Source organism: Rutilus rutilus (assembly GCF_951802725.1).
Source record: "Rutilus rutilus genome assembly, chromosome: 3".
Taxonomy (NCBI): Eukaryota; Metazoa; Chordata; class Actinopteri; order Cypriniformes; family Leuciscidae; genus Rutilus; species Rutilus rutilus.
Genome location: NC_140211.1, coordinates 40,567,930 through 40,588,471, shown reverse-complemented (window position 1 = coordinate 40,588,471; position 20,542 = coordinate 40,567,930). Strand labels below are relative to the sequence as shown.

The 20,542-nt window shown below is 38.8% G+C and overlaps 1 protein-coding gene across 4 annotated transcripts in view; it reads right to left on the bottom strand.

Moving 5' to 3' along the window:
* The window catches only part of LOC311287105 (protein phosphatase 3 catalytic subunit alpha), a 274,952-nt gene extending 255,849 nt beyond the window's left edge, over positions 1-19,103 (bottom strand). For all 4 annotated transcript variants that reach the window (XM_084403704.1, XM_084403706.1, XM_084403705.1 and 1 more), the window contains exon 1: positions 18,820-19,103. In XM_084403704.1, the coding sequence (XP_084259830.1) occupies positions 18,820-18,880 (61 nt within the window). In that variant the 5' untranslated portion in view covers positions 18,881-19,103. The remainder of the gene's footprint in view (positions 1-18,819) is intronic.
* Between the last annotated feature and the right edge of the window lie 1,439 nt (positions 19,104-20,542).

Below are 20,542 nucleotides of genomic sequence, written 5' to 3'. Positions count from 1 at the left end.
CTACATCTGCCGTGTGTTTACATTATACACATAAAGTTTGAAGCAAATTGGGTAAAAATAAGAGGGTGATTTTAAAGCATTTTGAAAGGGACACACTTCCTGCTGCCAGTTGGTGGCGCTTTAACTTAGACTCACAGTAGTCACATCCATGTGATCGGCCTCTTACAACGAACACACTGCTGAAGTTTCATCAAGATCAGTTAATGTATGCAGAAGTTATAACACACTTCCTGTTTCCATTATTCGCCATAAATTCGTGTCCTCGCCACGGCCAAACCGTTCGAGATATCAAAAATCCGTCCGCAATTTAGCATCCTCAATGTCTTGACTTCATGCTGACTGAGTTTGGAGGCGATTGGATGAATTCCCTAGGAGGAGTACATTAAATTCCACAGCATGCGTTTCCAAACATCCCATAATAGCCAACTTCCTGTTGGGCTGGCGTAAAACTTAGAGCACGAAAGTTGTTCGGCCCGATGAGATCTATATGTGTTCCGAGTTTCATATTATTACATGCAAGTGTGTTTGATTTATGGACAAGTGTTCGGATTCCGTACCAGGGGGCGCTGTTGAGCCCCCCTGCCACGCCCGGGTACCAGCTTCAGCCCGGCCCTAATGGCCGCGGGTTCTGACATGCGTGCAAAGTTTCATGAGTTTTTGAGCACGTTAAAGGCCCCAAAAGCCCCCGAACCCTTGAAGAACAATAATAATAATAATAATAATAATAAATATAGCTGCGAGCAGCGATTACGGGCCCAAGCCGGTGGCACCGCAACCCCGGTGCCTTTAGTTACCTAAAGGCACCGGGGTGGCGGTACCGCCGGCTTTGGCCCTCCATCGCTGCTCGCAGCTATATTTATATATATATATATATATATATATATATATATATATGTATATATACATATATATACATACATACATACATACACACACATACATATATATATATATATATATTATTGTTCAAAAGTTTGGGGTCAGTAAGATTTTTTATGTTTTTAGGAGAAGTCTCTTCTGCTCACCAAGGCTGCATTTATTGATTAAAAATACAAACAAAAACAGTAATATTGTGAAATATTATTCCAATTTAAAACAGCTGTTTTCAATTTTAAAATATTTTACATAGTAATTCATTTCTGTGATCAAAGTTGAGTTTTCAGCATCATTACTCCAGTCTTCAGTGTCACATGATCCTTCAGAAATCATACTAATATGATGATTGATGCTCAATAAATATTCATTATTATTTTCAATGTTGAAAACAGTTGTGTACAGATTTTTTTTTTTTCAAAATGCTTTGATGAATGTAAAGTTCAAAAGAACAGCATATATTTCAAATATATATATTTTTAACATTATAAATGTCTTTACTGTAACTGTTGATCAGTTTAACTCATCCTTCATAAATAAAAGTACTGATTTATTTTATTTCTTTCCCCCAAAAATAAAATTTTAATTATTACTAACCACAAACTTTTGAGCGGTACGTGTTTAACGTTACAAAAGCTTTATATTTCAGATAAATGCTGTTCTTTTGAACTTTCTATTCATCAAAGACTGTACACAACTGTTTTCGACATTTAAAATAATAATGAATGTTTCTTGAGTATCAATCATCATATTAGAATAATTTCTGAAGGATCATGTGACAGTGACGACTGGAGTAATGATGCTGAAAACTCAGCTTTGATCACAGGAATAAATAACAGTTTAAAATATATTAAAATAGAAAGCAGCTGTTTTAAATTGGAATACTATTTTACAATATTACTGTTTTTGTTTGTATTTTTTATCAAATAAATGCAGCCTTGGTGAGCAGAAGAAACTTCTCTGTTATGTGCGCGCCACAGACTGCACGCACGTCCACTTAGAGTTCCGCCTTTTGCCTTCCGTCAATATTACGTTATTAGAAAAATATTTTTTTAGAGAATCGATTTTTTGACATTTGTGAATCGATTCAGAATCGTCCACATCCGCATCGCGATGCATCTAAGAATCAATTTTTTCTCCCACCCCTAGATTTCATACAACAGGTTAATAAACAGTTACAATTAAGTCACTTACATTATAGATGCAATGTTGACTGTTTTTGTTCTGTTTCAGCAGCGAAAATAGTTAAACAAAGATCCCGGCAGAACCATCACGTATCACGTGTTTTCTCATAACTGAACGATTCAGCATTTTTAACGAATCGGTTGACTCAAAGATTGAATGATCAATCCATAAACATCTGTCTTAATCATGATCGACTCATTCGAACGAATCGTTTGAACGAATGAATCAATGACTCGCTTATTAAGATGGATGCCTGGCGACACCTAATGGCGGTTTAGTGTTGTTTAAAAGCATCATTCTTTCCCACATGTGTGTGATTTGTGTGTGCAACATTATCATTATTTTTCTTTCACTATTATATTAGCGATTTAAAAGCACCCACTCGTGTCACACGTCGATTAACCGGTGGGAAAATATCCTCAGACACATACCTAATAAATGTATATTTAAATACAATATTGGCCTACCTGGTAAAAAGTTTTATATACTATTTTGATGTCCTTTTGGACACAAGAGGGCAGTATAGCCCTATGTTTGCTTTTTTGTTGAACCAAATAGCACTAAATAGCCTGTTTTTAACTTTTTCATTCTTCTTGAATTGCAAAAACAGAATAAAATGGGTTTAGTTGTGATATTTGTATACTTTTATATAGAAATAAATGGTATATAATTACATTTTTAGAAGATTTTTACTTTAATCCCTCGCCATAGCAAAACCGTTTGAGATATTTATTATCCATTCACAATTTAGCATATTTAATGTAGTTTCATCATGTTGAAAAAGTTTGGTACGAATAAAATAAATAGTTTAAGAGGAGTGGCTAAAAATTCAGAGGCTGATTTTGCAAAAAAATCCACATTCAGACCAAAATATCTGACTTCCTGATGGCCAGAGCTATTGAATGTAAATTAGAAAGTTGTCCGGCTTGATGAGAACAATATAGAAACTATTTTTTCTTTACTGTAGTTAAAAGTAACCCCCCCACTTTTGTCAAAAGCATGTTGAAAGTGACACACTTCCTGCTGCCAGTTGGTGGCGCTATAACTTTGACTCACAATAGCTACATCCATCTGATCGGCCTCTTACCACGAACACACTGCTGAAGTTTCATCAAGATCAGTTAATGTATGCAGAAGTTATTCCACTTCCGTGTTTCTCTTTTCTCGCCATAAATTCGATTCCTCGCCATAGCCAAACCGTTCGAGATATCAAAAATCCGTCCGCAATTTAGCATCCTCAAAGTCTTGACTACATGCACACCGAGTTTGGAGGGGACACGGTGAATTTTGTAGGAGGAGTATTTCACATTCCACAGCAAGCGTTTTCCAAACAACCCATAATAGCCGACTTCCTGTTGGGCTGGCGTAAAACTTGACCAGGGGAAAGTTGTTCGGCACGATGAGATCTATATGTGTACCGAGTAGAGATGCACCGATTACAATTTTCTAGGCCGATTCCGATTTCCGATTTTTCATTGAGTTTGACCTGCCGATACCGATTTTAGCCGATTCCGATTTTATTTTTTTCTAACCACTTTACAGCACACACAAATATTTATTTTCGATCTTTTCTTTAACCCTTTCACACGTAAGTTTAAAATATTCTAACTGACACCCCCACCACCAGAGTGAGTTTTTTTCAAGCCGAACGTTCCCTTTAATGTTTCCATGGCGACGCGTCACGCGATACACCGCAGCCCCAATAATACTGTATGAGACACATCTGTCGCTTTTATTTCGCTTTTCCTTTTTTATTCAAAATATTCACAAACTTGCTTACCATGTCATCAACTAGCCTATCTGATATTCCGATTCTCAAATATGTGTAACGTTAAGTGAGTGTGTATGGTCGTTTAAAAACCTTTATAAATAATCTCGAGATGGGCGCCGCAATGTTGTCCTGTCAGTCGGATTTACAGCACGTGAATTCATCAGTTTCTCCCGAAATAAATGCAAGAAAGTGGCCGGTGAACTGAGAAGAATAGAGTAAACTTTATAGTTACTTCCACTATGTTTGTCTGATATGAATAACACATGTCGGCTAATTATATTTGAATAGATTGTTATTGCTGCTTCCACAGACATCAGTGTGTATTTTACAAACTCCAAATGTATTGTTTTACTCGTGCTTATGTGTATTTAAATATCTGAAACTTAAAATAAACATTATGAGGTTGAAAACACTGCTTAACTGTAGTTGTGATATATGACAGCGCTGAACGCGTCCGACTCTGGCTCAGCGCCAGCCAACGCGCGAAAGCACAGTTTGAATCTGGCAGTTATGCGACGTCACTGATCATTCTAAATGTAGCACCGTACTCTCGGGGCACAGAAATAAAATCCCATATATGAGACCGTACCGCTCAAAAGGTTAATCATGCGGCGCCCGAGTGCAAGTGCATTTGACCGGCATAAAATCGGCATATTTCAGACTGACCGGCCGGTCGCCGGTCATGGCCGATCACGTGAAAATCGGCCAATTCCGGTCACCAGCCGATCAATCGGTGCATCTCTAGTACCGAGTTTCATATTAATTCATGCGAGCGTGTTTGATATATGGACCAAGTTTTAGAACCCCGTTCAAGGGGGCGCTGTTGAGCCCCCCAGCCACGCCCGGGTACCAGCTTCAGCCCGGCCCTGATGGCCGTGGGTTCTGACCTGTGTGCAAAGTTTCAAGAGTTTTTGAGCACGTTAAGGACCCCAAAAGCCCCTGAAACCTTGATTAACAATATAAAAGCAATAGTCAAATCCCCCCTCCCCTCTCACACACACAGACACAGAGAGAGGGACAGAAAATTCTTCAGAAAATCCACATTCAAACCAAAATATCTCTCTTCCTGTTGGTCGGAGATGGTTAATGTCAATTAGAAAGTTGTCCATCTTGATGAGAACAATACACATACCAAGTTTTGTTGCTGTTGATAAAACTAACCGCCCCATTTATGACTAAAGGTGGCGCTACTGAGCCCCTCACCACGCCTGTTTCTGAAACTTTGCACATGTCTACGGGCTAATAAATGTGATGTGTCTGTCGAGTTTCATCCAATTTCAAGTATGTTAAGAGTCTCAAAAGCATCAAAAAAGAATATTAAAGTTTGAAGCGTTGCCATGGCAACAGTATTAAAGATATCAAAAATCCTTTCACAGGTCTACATCTGCCGTGTGTTTACATTATACACATAAAGTTTGAAGCAAATCGGGTAAAAATAAGAGGGTGATTTCAAAGCATTTTGAAAGTGACACACTTCCTGCTGCCAGTTGGTGGCGCTATAACTTTGACTCACAATAGTCACATCAATGTGAACGGCCTCTGACCACGAACACACTGCTGAAGTTTTATCAAGATCAGTCAATGTATGCAGAAGTTATAATACACTTCCTGTTTATCTTTTCTCGCTATAAATTCGTTTCATCGCCACGGCCAAACCGTTCGAGATATCAAAAATCCGTCCGCAATTTAGCATCCTCAATGTCTTGACTTCATGCTGACCGAGTTTGGTGTGGATCGGATCAATTCCCTAGGAGGAGTACATTAAATTCCACAGCATGCGTTTTTCAAACAACCCATAATAGCTGACTTCCTGTTGGGCAGAGCTAATAACTTAGAGTGCGAAAGTTGTTCGGCCCGATGAGATCTATATGTGTACCGAGTTTCATATTATTACATGCAAGCGTGTTTGATTTATGGACCAAGTTTTCGGACCCCGTTCCAGGGGGCGCTGTCGAGCCTCCCTGCCACGCCCGTGTCCCAGCTTCAGCCCGGCCCTAATGGCCACGGGTTCTGACCCGTGTGCAAAGTTTCAAGAGTTTTCGAGCACGTTAAGGGCCCCAAAAGTGCCCGAAAGGTTGAAAAAAAAATAATAATAAATAATCCTTAGAAGAACAATAGGGCTCTGCGCCCTTTCAGGGCTTGGGCCCTAAATATAGCTGCGAGCAGCGATGGCGGGCCCAAGCCGGTGGCACCGCCACCCTGGTGCCTTTAGTTACACTAAAGCCACCGGGGTGGCGGTGTCACCGGCTTGGGCCCTCCATCGCTGCTCGCAGCTATATTTATATATATATATATATATATATATATATGTAACAAAAAAAATATAATATATACATTATATATGTAACAAAAAATAAATAAATAAATAAATATAAATATATATATATATATATATATATATATATATATGGCGAGGCGAGGAACGGGCAGAGAAGAGCGAACGTTTTTGGACATTCATCATATTGCATTGGTTTTCATTTCTTGTCCTCAAACCAAGCACTAATCTGTTTATTTTTAAGTCACACATTCTCCATTGATTAAAAAAGACAATCAAATGTATTTTTTAATGGTAGTATTATTTTATACAGAAATAAATTATTTATAATTCAGATGAGAATAAAGTTAGTGTTAATTAAAATTGTAAGGAAAACAAATATATTGATCTAAAATCTACCATCATTTGCTGCAAATAGGTTGACTATTTATATTTATTATTATATTTTATTACGGCTGTAATGAACCGGCTGCGATGTCAAGATTGCAATGCTGGAATGCACAGTGTGTGTGTGTGTGTGTGTGTGTGTGTGTGTATGTGTGTGTGTGTGTGTGTGTGTGTGTGTGTGAGGCGTGGGCGCGATCGAACAGTGGAAACATAAAAACATAGGCTACTCCGTCAGTTTGTTCATACAGGACATCATTTAAACTGCACTGTGTTTACTTAGGGTGTATTCACACCTGCCTTGTTTGGTTCGATTGAATCGAACTCTAGTTCGTTTCCCCCCTTGGTGCGGACCTTTTGGGCAGGTGTGCATACAGCAATCGAACTCGGGTGCGGACCAAACAATCGAACCGAGACCCAGCTGAAGAGGTGGTCTCGGTACGGTTCCAAACGAACTCTGGTACGGTTCATTTACGGTGTGAACATGAACCGACCCAACTGCAGAAAACTGCGTCTTTTTATTTGACTGCTCTTATGAGGATACTTAACAAAACTGACATTTTGGCATAATGGTGTCTTATTATACAGACATCCAAAGTCTCCCGGAAGTTCCGGCAGTCTCCCGCATGTCGATAGAAGCGCATGAATGCCCGCAAATCATTTAAAATCTCCGGAAATCTAGAGCGAGCGAGCAAGAGCGCGCGCACGGCAGAGAGAGGGAGCGAGAGACCTTGCGTGTGTGTGCCAGCTAGTGTGCCTCACGAAGCGCATGTAAGGACCCAAGCAATCAATTGTCAGTGCGGGCGGGCTTTTATCTATACTACCATAGTTTCTTCATATTGCGTTTGTAAAGAATAACACCAAATCAGTAAAATAACAAATAGGCGATTACATTACGAAATATCTCCTGCTTTTTTTTTTTTTTTTGCTTTTTTTTGCACTTCCTGCTTTTCCCTGCTTGAGAATTCCTGTCCAATGAATGGACGACCTTAGCACACGTGTGGTTTTGTTTACACATTTTGGTTCACTTGTAAAAAGAGCAGTGTGAAAACGAACCGTACCAAACAAAAAAAATCAACATTCTATTTGGTCCGGACCAAAGCAAGTGAACTATCGGACTTTCCTGGTGTGAATACACCCTTATATTTATGTACACTCGCAATAAAACACAACATTGTGCTTTTGTAAAAAAACATTCAAGCAATCCCACCCCCGAAATGGCGCTATTTTTTAAATGAAACTAAAATGCTCACGGCTGCATGGGCAATAACACGTCTACAGCGAGGAACGAGCAGAACAGAGTGAATGTTTTTTAGGATGTCCGTATTTCACTTTCGCTCATCATATACTCACCCTCATGTTGTTTTAATCCTTTATGAATTTCTTTCTTCTGCTGAACAGAAAGGAAGATATTTAGGAGAATGTCAGTAACCAGACAGTTTCTGATCCCATTGACTTCCATAGTAGGAAAAAAATGTATACTATGGAAGTCAATGAGACCAGAAACTGTCTGGTTACTGACATTCTTCTAAATATCTTCCTTTCTGTTCAGCAGAAGAAAGAAATTAATAAAGGATTGAAACAACATGAGGGTGAGTATATGATGACAGAATTTTCCATTTAAAGTGGAGTATCCCTTTAAGTTAGCGATTTAAAAGCCCCCGCCGCGGTGTCACACATCAATTAACCAGTGGGAAAAAATTCTCAGTCACATCGCTATTATATTTATATATAAATACAATATACAATGGGCCTACCTGATTTTGAACACAAGAGGGCAGTATAGCCCTATGTATGACTTTTTTTTTTTTTACTAAATAGCGCATTCTGGCTGATTTTAAACTTGTACATAATTCTTGAATTGAAAAAAACTGAATAAACCCAAAACTAGTTCTGTTTCGGTTTAGTTCTGATATTTGTATAATTTTATATAAAAATAAATGGTGTATAATTAAATTTTAAGAAGATATGAGATGTTTTCTGATTCCTTTTTTGACATTATTTTAATCCCTCGCCATGTCAAAACCGTTTGAAATATTTAATATCCGTTCACAATTTAGCATCTTTAATGTATTTTCATCGTGTTAAAAAAGTTTGGTGTGAATAAAAAAAAAAACACTTAGCAGGAGTGGGTAAAAAGCAGAGGCTGAATTTGCAAATAAATTCACATTCAAACCAAAATATCTGACTTCCTATTGGTCGAAGCTAATAACTGTATATTAGAAAGTTGTCCGGCTCGATGAGACCAATGTACGTACTGATTTTTAAAACTGTGGGTAAAACTAACCCCCCCACTTTTGTCAAAAGCATTTTGAAAGTGACACACTTCCTGCTGCCAGTTGGTGGCGCTATAACTTTGACTCACAATAGTTACATCCATCTGATCGGCCTCTTACCACGAACACACTGGTGAAGTTTCATCAAGATCAGTTAATGTATGCAGAAGTTATACCACTTCGTGTTTCTCTTTTCTCGCCATAAATTCGTTTCCTCGCCACGGCCAAACCGTTCGAGATATCAAAAATCCGTCCGCAATTTAGAATCCTCAATGTCTTGACTTCATGCACACCGAGTTTGGTGGGGATTGGATGAATTCTCTAGGAGGAGTACTTCGCATTCCACAGCAAGCGTTTTCCAAACAACCCATAATAGCCGACTTCCTGTTGGGCTGGCGTAAAACTTGACCAGGGGAAAGTTGTTCGGCCCGATGAGATCTATATGTGTACCGAGTTTCATATTAATTAATGCAAGCGTGTTTGATCTATGGACCAAGTTTTGGGACCCCCGTTCAAGGGGGCGCTGTTGAGCCCCCCTGCCACGCCCGGATACCAGCTTCAGCCCGTCCCTGATGGCAGGGGGTTCTGACTTGTGTGCAAAGTTACAAGAGTTTTTGAGCACGTTAAGGACCCCAAAAGCCCCTGAAACCTTGATTAACAATGTAAAAGCAATAGTCAAATCCCCCCCTCCCCTCACACACACAGAGACACAGAGAGAGGGAGAGAAAATTCTTCAGAATATCCACATTCAAACCAAAATATCTCTCTTCCTGTTGGTCAGAGATAGTTCATGTAAATTAGAAAGTTGTCCGTCTTGATGAGAACAATACACATACCAAGTTTTGTTGCTGTTGATAAAACTAACCCCCCCACTTATGACTAAAGGTGGCGCTACTGAGCCCCTCACCACGCCCGTTTCTGAAACTTTGCACATGTCTACTGGCTAATAAATGTGATGTGTCTGTCGAGTTTCATCCAATTTCAAGTATGTTAAGAGTCTCAAAAGCATCAAAAAAGAATATTAAAGTTTGAAGCGTTGCCATGGCAACAGTATTAAAGATATCAAAAATCCTTTCACAGGTCTACATCTGCCGTGTGTTTACATTATACACATAAAGTTTGAAGCAAATCGGGTAAAAATAAGAGGGTGATTTCAAAGCATTTTGAAAGGGACACACTTCCTGTTGCCAGTTGGTGGCGCTATAACTTTGACTCACAATAGTCACATCCATGTGATCGACCTCTTACAACGAACACACTGCTGAAGTTTAATCAAGATCAGTTAATGTATGCAGAAGTTATAACACACTTCCTGTTTCCATTATTCGCCATAAATTCGTGTCCTCGCCACAGCCAAACCGTTCGAGATATCAAAAATCCGTCCGCAATTTAGCATCCTCAATGTCTTGACTTCATGCTGACTGAGTTTGGAGGCGAATGGATGAATTCCCTAGGAGGAGTACATTAAATTCCACAGCATGCGTTTCCAAACAACCCATAATAGCCGACTTCCTGTTGGGCTGGCGTAAAAAGTAAAAGTACGAAAGTTGTTTGGCCCGATGAGATCTATATGTGTACCAAGTTTCATATTATTACATGCAAGCGTGTTTGATTTATGGACCAAGTTTTCGGACCCCGTTCCAGGGGGCGCTGTCGAGCCTCCCTGCCACGCCAGTGTCCCAGCTTCAGCCCGGCCCTAATGGCCGCGGGTTCTGACCTGTGTGCAAAGTTTCAAGAGTTTTCGAGCACGTTAAGGGCCCCAAAAGTGCCCGAAAGGTTGAAAAAAAAATAATAAATATAGCTGCGAGCAGCGATTACGGGCCCAAGCCGGTGGCACCGCAACCCCGGTGCCTTTAGTTACCTAAAGGCACCGGGGTGGCGGTACCGCCGACTTTGGCCCTCCATCGCTGCTCGCAGCTATATTTATATATATATATATATATATATATATATATATATTATACAAACATATATATATATATATATATATATATATATACACACCGTTCAGAAGTTTGGGGTCAGGAAGATTTTTTATGTTTTTAGGAGAAGTCTCTTCTGCTCACTAAGGCTGCATTTATTTGATTAAAAATACAAACAAAAACAGTAATATTGTGAAATATTATTCCAATTTAAAACAGCTGTTTTCCATTTTAAAATATTTTACACTGTAATTAATTTATGTGATCAAAGCTGAGTTTTCAGCATCATTACTCCCGTCTTCAGTGTCACATGATCCTTCAGAAATCATTCTAATATGATGATTGATGGTCAATAAATATTAATTATTATTTTCAATGTTGAAAACAGTTGTGTACAGATTTTTTTTCAAAATGCGTTGATGAATGTAAAGTTCAAAAGAACAGCATTTATTTCAAATATAATTTTTTTTAACATTATAAATGTCTGTACTGTAACTTTTGATCAGTTTAACTCATTCTCGATGAATAAAAGTATTGATTTATTTTATTTCTTTCCCCCAAAATTTAAATTTAAATTATTACTGACCCCAAACTTCTGAACGGTAGTGTTTAATGTTACAAAAGCTTTAGATTTCAGATAAATGCTGTTCTTTTGAACTTTCTATTCATCAAAGACTGTACACAACTGTTTTCGACATTTAAAATAATAATGAATGTTTCTTGAGCATCAATCATCATATTAGAATAATTTCTGAAGGATCATGTGACAGTGACGACTGGAGTAATGATGCTGAAAACTCAGCTTTGATCACAGGAATAAATAACAGTTTAAAATATATTAAAATAGAAAGCAGCTGTTTTAAATTGGAATACTATTTTACAATATTACTGTTTTTGTTCGTATTTTTAATCAAATAAATGCAGCCTTGGTGAGCAGAAGAAACTTCGCTTAAAAATCTTACTGACGCCAAACAGTAGTGTATATATATTATATTAAAATGTAAGGGATAAGACACAGGTAATTTTACTTGCCTGACCTGATTAGAACAATGAAAAAACTTAAATGAAAAAATGGAATCACTAAAACGAGGGCGCGATTGAACAGTGGACACATAAAAACATACTGTCATTTTGTTCAGAACATCATTCAAACTGCAAAGTGTTAACTTATATTTTTGTACAGTAGCAAAAAACACAACATTGTGCTTTTTTAAAATACATTTAAGCAATCCGCCTAGAAAATGAAACTAAAATGCTCACGGCTGCACAGGCATTCATAATGGTGCGCGTCCTCAGCGAGGAACGAGCAGAACAGAGTCAACGTTTTTTAGGTCATTCCTCCTTCCATAGAAATTTATTGAAAACGCTCGCTCTGCTCCGCACCATTATCAATGTCCGTGCGGACGAACATATTTTACTTTCGTTTTTAAGTTAGCGATTAAAAAGCCCCCAGCGGTGTCACACGTCAGTTAACCGGTGGTAAAATATTCCCACCGTCACATACCTAGTATATTTTTATATAGATATAATAGGCCTACCTGATTTTGAACACAAGAGGGCAGTATAGCACTATGTTTGACTTTATTTATTTATTGTTTAGACTAAACAACCATTCTGGCAGTTTTTAAACTTAAACTTCATTCTTAAATTGAAAAAAAAGAATAAAATGAGTTAAGTTCTGATATTTGTATACTTTTATATAGTAATAAATGGTGTATAATTACATTTTTAGAATATATGACCCTTTGAGTGTTAGCTTTTTAGACAATACTTTAATCCCTCGCCATAGCAAAACCGTTTGAGATATTTATTATCCGTTCACAATTTAGCATCATTAATATATTTTTATCATGTTGAAAAAGTTTGGTGGGAATAAAATAAACCACTTAGATAAAGGTGGCTAAAAATTCAGAGGCTGATTTTGCAAAAAAATCCACATTCAGACCAAAATATCTGACTTCCTGATGGTCAGAGCTAATGACTTTAAATTAGAAAGTTGTCCGGGTCGATGAGATCAATATATGAACTTTTTTTTACTGTAGTTAAAACTAACCCCCCCACTTTTGTCAAAAGCATGTTGAAAGTGACACACTTCCTGCTGCCAGTTGGTGGCGCTATAACTTTGAATCACAATAGCTACATCCATCTGATCGGCCTCTTACCACGAACACACTGCTGAAGTTTCATCAAGATCAGTTAATGTATGCAGAAGTTATTCCACTTCGTGTTTCTCTTTTCTCGCCATAAATTCGATTCCTCGCCACGGCCAAACCGTTCGAGATATCAAAAATCCGTCCACAATTTAGCATCCTCAAAGTCTTGACTACATGCACACCGAGTTTGGAGGGGACACGGTGAATTTTCTAGGAGGAGTATTTCACATTCCACAGCAAGCGTTTTCCAAACAACCCATAATAGCCGACTTCCTGTTGGGCTGGCGTAAAACTTGACCAGGGGAAAGTTGTTCGGCACGATGAGATCTATATGTGTACCGAGTTTCATATTAATTCATGCAAGCGTGTTTGATATATGGACCAAGTTTTAAAACCCCGTTCAAGGGGGCGCTGTTGAGCCCCCCAGCCACGCCCGGGTACCAGCTTCAGCCCGGCCCTGATGGCCGTGGGTTCTGACCTGTGTGCAAAGTTTCAAGAGTTTTTGAGCACGTTAAGGACCCCAAAAGCCCCTGAAACCTTGATTAACAATGTAAAAGCAATAGTCAAATCCCCCCCCCCCCCCTCCCCTCACACACACACAGACACAGAGAGAGGGAGAGAAAATTCTTCAGAAAATCCACATTCAAACCAAAATATCTCTATTCCTGATGGTCGGAGATGGTTAATGTAAATTAGAAAGTTGTCCGTCTTGATGAGAACAATACACATACCAAGTTTTGTTGCTGTTGATAAAACTAACCCCCCCACTTATGACTAAAGGTGGCGCTACTGAGCCCCTCACCACGCCCGTTTCTGAAACTTTGCACATGTCTACTAGGTAATAAATGTAATGTGTCTGTCGAGTTTCATGCAATTTCAAGCATGCTAAGAGTCTCAAAAGCATCAAAAAAGAATATTGATGTTTGATGCGTTGCCATGGCAACAGTATTAAAGATATCAAAAATCCTTTCACAGGTCTACATCTGCCGTGTGTTTACATTATACACATAAAGTTTGAAGCAAATCGGGTAAAAATAAGAGGGTGATTTCAAAGCATTTTGAAAGTGACACACTTCCTGCTGCCAGTTGGTGGCGCTATAACTTTGACTCACAATAGTCACATCAATGTGATCGGCCTCTGACCACGAACACACTGCTGAAGTTTAATCAAGATCAGTTAATGTATGCAGAAGTTATAACACACTTCCTGTGTCCCATTATTCGCCATAAATTCGTTTCCTCGCCTCGGCCAAACCGTTCGAGATATCAAAAATCCGTCCGCAATTTATCATCCTCAATGTCTTGACTTCATGCACACCGAGTTTTGAGGCGAATGGATGAATTTCCTAGGAGGAGTACATCAAATTCCACAGCATGCGTTTTCCAAACAACCCATAATAGCCGACTTCCTGTTTGGCTGGCGTAAAAAGTAAAAGTACGAAAGTTGTTTGGCCCGATGAGATCTATATGTGTACCGAGTTTCATATTATTATATGCAAGCGTGTTTGATTTATGGACCAAGTTTTCGGACCCTGTTCAAGGGGGCGCTGTTGAGCCCCCCTGCCACGCCCGGGTACCAGCTTCAGCCCGGCCCTGATGGCCGCGGGTCCTGATCTGTGTGCAAAGTTTTAAGAGTTTTCGAGCATGATAAGAGCCCCAAAAGTGCCCGAAAGGTTGACAGAAAAATAATAAATAATAATAATAAATAATCCTACCGAAAACAATAGGGCCTTCGCCCTTTCAGGGCTTGGGCCCTAATAAATAATCCTTAGAAGAACAATAGGGCTCTGCGCCCTTTCAGGGCTTGGGCCCTAATAATCCTAACGAAAACAATAGGGCCTTCGCCCTTTCAGGGCTTGGGCCCTAATAATCCTTAGAAGAACAATAGGGCTCTGCGCCCTTTCAGGGCTTGGGCCCTAATAATAATCCTAACGAAAACAATAGGGCCTTCGCCCTTTGGGCTTGGGCCCTAATAATCCTTAGAAGAACAATAGGGCTCTGCGCCCTTTCAGGGCTTGGGCCCTAATAATCCTACCGAAAACAATAGGGCCTTCGCCCTTTCAGGGCTTGGGCCCTAATAATAATCCTAACGAAAACAATAGGGCCTTCGCCCTTTCAGGGCTTGGGCCCTAATAATAAATAATCCTACCGGAAACAATAGGGCCTTCGCCCTTTCAGGGCTTGGGCCCTAATAAAAAAAAAAAAAAATTATTAGGGCTTGGGCCCTAATAATCCAGCCCTGACCTAAGTAAAGAGAAATGTGAAAAGTAAACAAGGCACTATCTTATCTTGTCTTTTCATGGTACACAGTTGTTGGAATGCTTAAAAACAGTGATCACTGAAAACACAAAGTAAGAGATTCTACTACTTCTGTGCCTGATACTCCTGAAAACAATCTGTGAAGATTTCTTTGTACTGAATAAAGCCCGTCCAATCTGAAACCGCTCTGTGCTTTTCCACCGCTTACAAATAGCTGGTTTCAAACCAGGAACCACTAATGTCAGAAGCCAAGGGCTGGATAATAACCGTACCAAGATTTAAAATAACAATCCCTCACTGAGAGACTGACATGAAACAATACTAGATCACCCTATCCAAAAATAAATAAATAAATAAATAAATAAAAAACCTCTGTAAACTGCAAGTAACCGATGTGGCTAGGAATGAAAAATAGACTATCATTCAAAAGTTTAGGGTTGGTAAGATTTTTGGTTAAGAACAAAAGCAGCAGATATGTTACTTGTTCAGATCACATTTTTCGTCGGATATATGCCAAGTAGGATGTACTTCTTATTGTCATGTCAATATCCAATGCCAGGTCTGCTCTGATGTGGTGATCACAGATTCATCTGCACAGAGGAGAAGTGCTGAAGCACAACCCATGTAAAAAAAAAAAAACTCTGCAAGGAATTGCAATTTTATGTTTCAAACCGATATGGTGATAGAGAGGCAAAAGTGACATACTACAGCTTTAAAATAAGTTATTGTTAATTAATTAAAATTTTTAATTGATTTAAAACTGTGTTAGCAAAGCTGATTTTTCAGAAGCCATAACTCCAATTCACATGTCACATGATCCTTCAGAAACCAGTCTAATACTGCATTGGTGCTCAAGAAACATTTCTTATTATCCAAGTTGAAAATGGTTGTGCTGTTGATTTTTTGTGTGTGTGTGTGTGTGTGTGTGTGTGTGTGTGTGGAAACCATAACACATTTTTTAAAGGACTCTTTGATGAACAGAGCATTGAAAGAACAGTATTTACTTGAAAAAAATTTTAGCACTGCAAAAGTCTTAAATGTCACTTTCGGTCAATTCCCCCCCCCCAAAAAAAAAAAAAAAAAAAAAAAAACTTACTTACCCCAAACTTTTAAATGGCAGTATATATCTGTATCATAAACAGCTGATATTGAGTATTTCTGTAATTGATCAGTATTAGCCGATATTTCATAATATTAGTATTTCCCATTTTACATTTAGATTACCTGAGCCACAATGTAGTATTATAAAAAGTAGCCAAAAATAGTATTATTAATAGTATATTATTAAATATATATTATAGAGTTTTAATATTGGTCATTTATCAGTTATTAGTCATTCTAACATTACTGGCATATTAGTATTGGCCAGAATTTTAATATCGGTGCATGCCTAGATGTGGCAATATGAACCAGTTGTGACATCCAAATTATTTTCTCAGTTTGTCAAAAAATGATTTTTATTAGCAAATTTCATGTGTGAATTTATTGCTATGAATATTATTCCTTTCAATATCTGACAGTTGCACAGTGATAGTGAATAAAACTACTCTGGATTTTAAAACATTCTCTTGGTTAGTAAAGTCACTTGTCATTTTCAGATCTCAAGTCAATAGAAACGTAGGGGTTTGCAGTACAAGAACCAACAACATTTAGTTGGAAATGGGCTAACAGAGCGCAAAAACAAAGTCTAAATGAAGAACAAGCTTGAATATTGAAATTTGTCCCACAGTGAGTCACACCCAAGGACCATGGAAGTGTCTTTCCCAGCGTCTGTCTGTTTCTGTACCTCTTTCCTTGTCAGTCAGCCTCTGAAAACATAAAGGCTCTATTAGCATTAGGAGTGGTGGGTGAAAAAGTGGCATTACATAAAAGCTCCTTGCCTGGTGAGGATCATTTAAAAGCAAGGGCACCCGACTAAAAGCTTCATCTCTCAACAGCTTAGAGCGAATGGAAGATAATAGATCTGTCTGATTGAGCGCTGCTCAGTCAGAAGCTACAAAATAAATCATCAGTGCTAAACTGTTCACTTAAATCCAGCTTCTCTATCTGATCAAACTGGCCAAGAAGCCCTTCTTGGGTTATTACAGTAAAAAAAATAAAAAAAATAAAAACACTAGGAAAGGATTTTTATTAATGCTGTGAACATGTTAAAAATTTAGCTATATATATTTTAATTATCAATAGACAAAACAAAACCATAAACAAGAGAAAGGCCAAGCTGTGGCAGCTGAATAAACAATAATAAATGATGCAGCGCTCACAATACAAGACTGGACTTTCCCAAACAACATATTAAACTTAGAACACATTGACACTAAAAGCATGGGAGTCAAATGATATGTTGAATATAAAAAACAAAGTGAAATAGCTGTGCTATGCATTGTATTATATCACCTAAGCCTATATTTAAGGCTGAACAACATACTGTATATTATAAAAAATATAGCATAAACACACTATTTCTCATACAGTCGTATGAGAATTTATTTCTTAAAGTGCTGCAGATAATTAAACAGTCCTGACCTAACCTAAAACCTACTGCCTTAAGCCCCTTAACACCATAGATGAGCAGTAAGGACTTCTGGAGCTCCCATTACTGACACATTGTGCAATAATCTCATTAAACATTTAAGTGCAACTCCTTCCTAAGGCACTCCCAGCCCTTGCCTTTTCCATCTTCTAACCAGTGAGAGGAAACTGATGTTTCATGGGGGCCACCCTAAGAGCTGAGGGGAAGGTAAATGAGTTATCTGAGCAGCCCAGGCTCCTTTATGAGAGCAATAAATTCATATCAGATCCCCACACTTATAAAACCCCAGTCTGGCTACTGAATCACATCAGTGAGAGAATGTTCGCTGGGAGTAGAAAGCTGTTGTATGGTTATGGCTGGGAGGGGAGTTGTCCGAGCTTTTGAGTTGTGTGATCCCTTACAGCTGGATCTGCTGCAGTGTTATGCCTGATGCAAAAGCCATTACAAGCCAGAAGTTAATAGCCATTCATAGGATATGTGCAATAGTGTTGCTCTTCGTGTGTTTTGGTATACCAAAGTACAGCAGAGTGCTGTGTGTCAGAAAATTAGATACACTGCAGTGACAGTAACAACAATATGATAATGATAGCAATTGACTTGATGAGGAAGAACAAATGGGACATGACGCCAAGTGTGTCTGTTGCACTGAATGCACAGAGGAGCCACATGGAGAGGGATTGTTTCCAAACAGTCAGGGGCCCCAACCTGTCATATGCTGCCTCATGTCCAAAATGATCATCAGGCAGTAAAAACGAGCATGCAAAATTCCTACCCCAGTGTTACGTTGGCTCCTTCAAGCTGTCAGTCAGTATTGTGCAATATCTACATTTTGTCCAAAAGAACCAGCGCGCAATAACACGTCCATTAAAACTCACGAGCTACAACTGTTGCAAATATAAAAACATTTTGTTGACTTGAAAATTGAGGCTTTATATTGCGTTTCTTTGGAAAAATAAGACATGCAAACACTCTGTCATTATTACAACTACCTTTACTTCCTACTTTTACCAATACAGCCCGTCTACCACCCATTTGTCCATGGGCATATCTCACAGCCTATTATAGAGCATTACCAAACCATAGGACGACTGTTCATTCCAGGTACACGCATACACTCAAATCTCAATGTTTTCTCACTTTAAATAGCCCGTTAGCCCGATCGGTCTTTAGTGGCATGGGATTTCTACTTACATTTAACCACTCTGTCCGTCGTGGATAACTTCGGATCATCATTCGGTTTGTTTTCAGACATTTCCAGTCAAATTTGTGTCGATTCTCTCTGAAACTGTTCTTTAAAACGATCCGATGTACTTCCTTGCTCAACAACTCAACTCTTCCCCAAACGGGAGACGGCAGTGATATCGATCGCTTGTATCACTTGCCAAAAATACTTGCAACAGGGTGACAAATTTCAATGCTGTTACTGTAGCTCTGTCTGATTTACTGCAACACTGTATCAAGTTCTCAGTGAGCACAACCAAACATACAGCCGTTAAAGGACACGCCCACTACCCTGACGGCGCCACTTATTGGTGGAGAGGACCCTCCCGCCCTGAAGATGTGCTTTCCCCTATGGTCTGCTGTGATGTCAATCATAAGTGTCTGCGTAAATATTGTCATATTACAATTGTGTACTGGACTCTGAAGAGGGGAGCATAATTACAGTGTTTCATTTAACATGTGCAAGACTACTCTTGCGGAGAATTTTCTCTCTCTCGTTAGCTTCATGTTTCATGTCCACATAAGTGCATTGCATTAATACCCAGGCTAACTGTGTAGGCTATTGCATGCGCACGCGATAAGTAATTCTACTGTCACTGCCAATATGATCCGCCTAATAAACTGTATAGAGAGAAGGTTCCATGATACTGAACGAACAAGTTCAGATTTTAACAGATTTGCCCCACTACCAAATAAAGATTGTGTGTGTGTGTGTGTGTGTGTGTGTGTGTGTGTGTGTGTGTGTGTGTGTGTGTGTGTGTGTGTGTGTGTGTGTGTGTGTGTGTCAAAAAGAAATCGACGTATATTTTATTCATTAAACGTTAGGCTTTCTTGACTTAAAACAAGTTACAACAAACAATTAATATGAGGATTCATATGATACAACAGCCATGTAACGCACTGACAGTTACAGATTTATAAACACACTTCTGCTAGAAAACAATGGTATATGTTTGTTATAATTTTTAACCCATTCTAACCAATGTTATCACTAATCTATCACCTATAACTTGTCCCATTCAACATAGACAGCTTGTTGAAACTTAAACTTGGATGGATGGATAGATAGATAACAAAACCATTATGCTAAGTTTATGTTACTAAACATTGCTGCAGATCTCTCTGAATCCACTGTATAGGTAAATTATGGCCTATTACCTGAAAATTTGCAAGTGGCTTGCATGGGTCTAGCATGATCAGCTGCAGTTGCACACACACTGTCATTCAGATATGATGATGCTCTAAAAGTTACCGTGGATCACAGCTGACCTGCACACACAGAGCTGTGAAAACACTGATAACAATAACACTATCACATACTTGTCATCAAGGTCCCTAAAGCCATGGCCATGGTGTTTCAAACAGCAGTTGTTAAACAATTGCATGGTTATAAAGCCTCATAAAAACATTGTTCCATAGGAAGGCAAAGAAAGAAAGATATATAATTGTATAGGCATAACCTATTCCTATACATCTTGCACCTGTTATCCCTTTACAGCAGAAAAATAAATTCTTCCCAGAAAAGGTCTCCATGGATACATTCCTAGCAATGCAAAACGCAAGAGGTAGTCCTCTGAAACTTTCTTTTTCTTTAGCAGTCATTGATTGCTAGTGTCAGGGATGAGACCGTGTAGAAACTGCATTTCAGCTTTATCTCGGCCAATTCTTCGGGAATTTGCCTCTGGCTCTTACG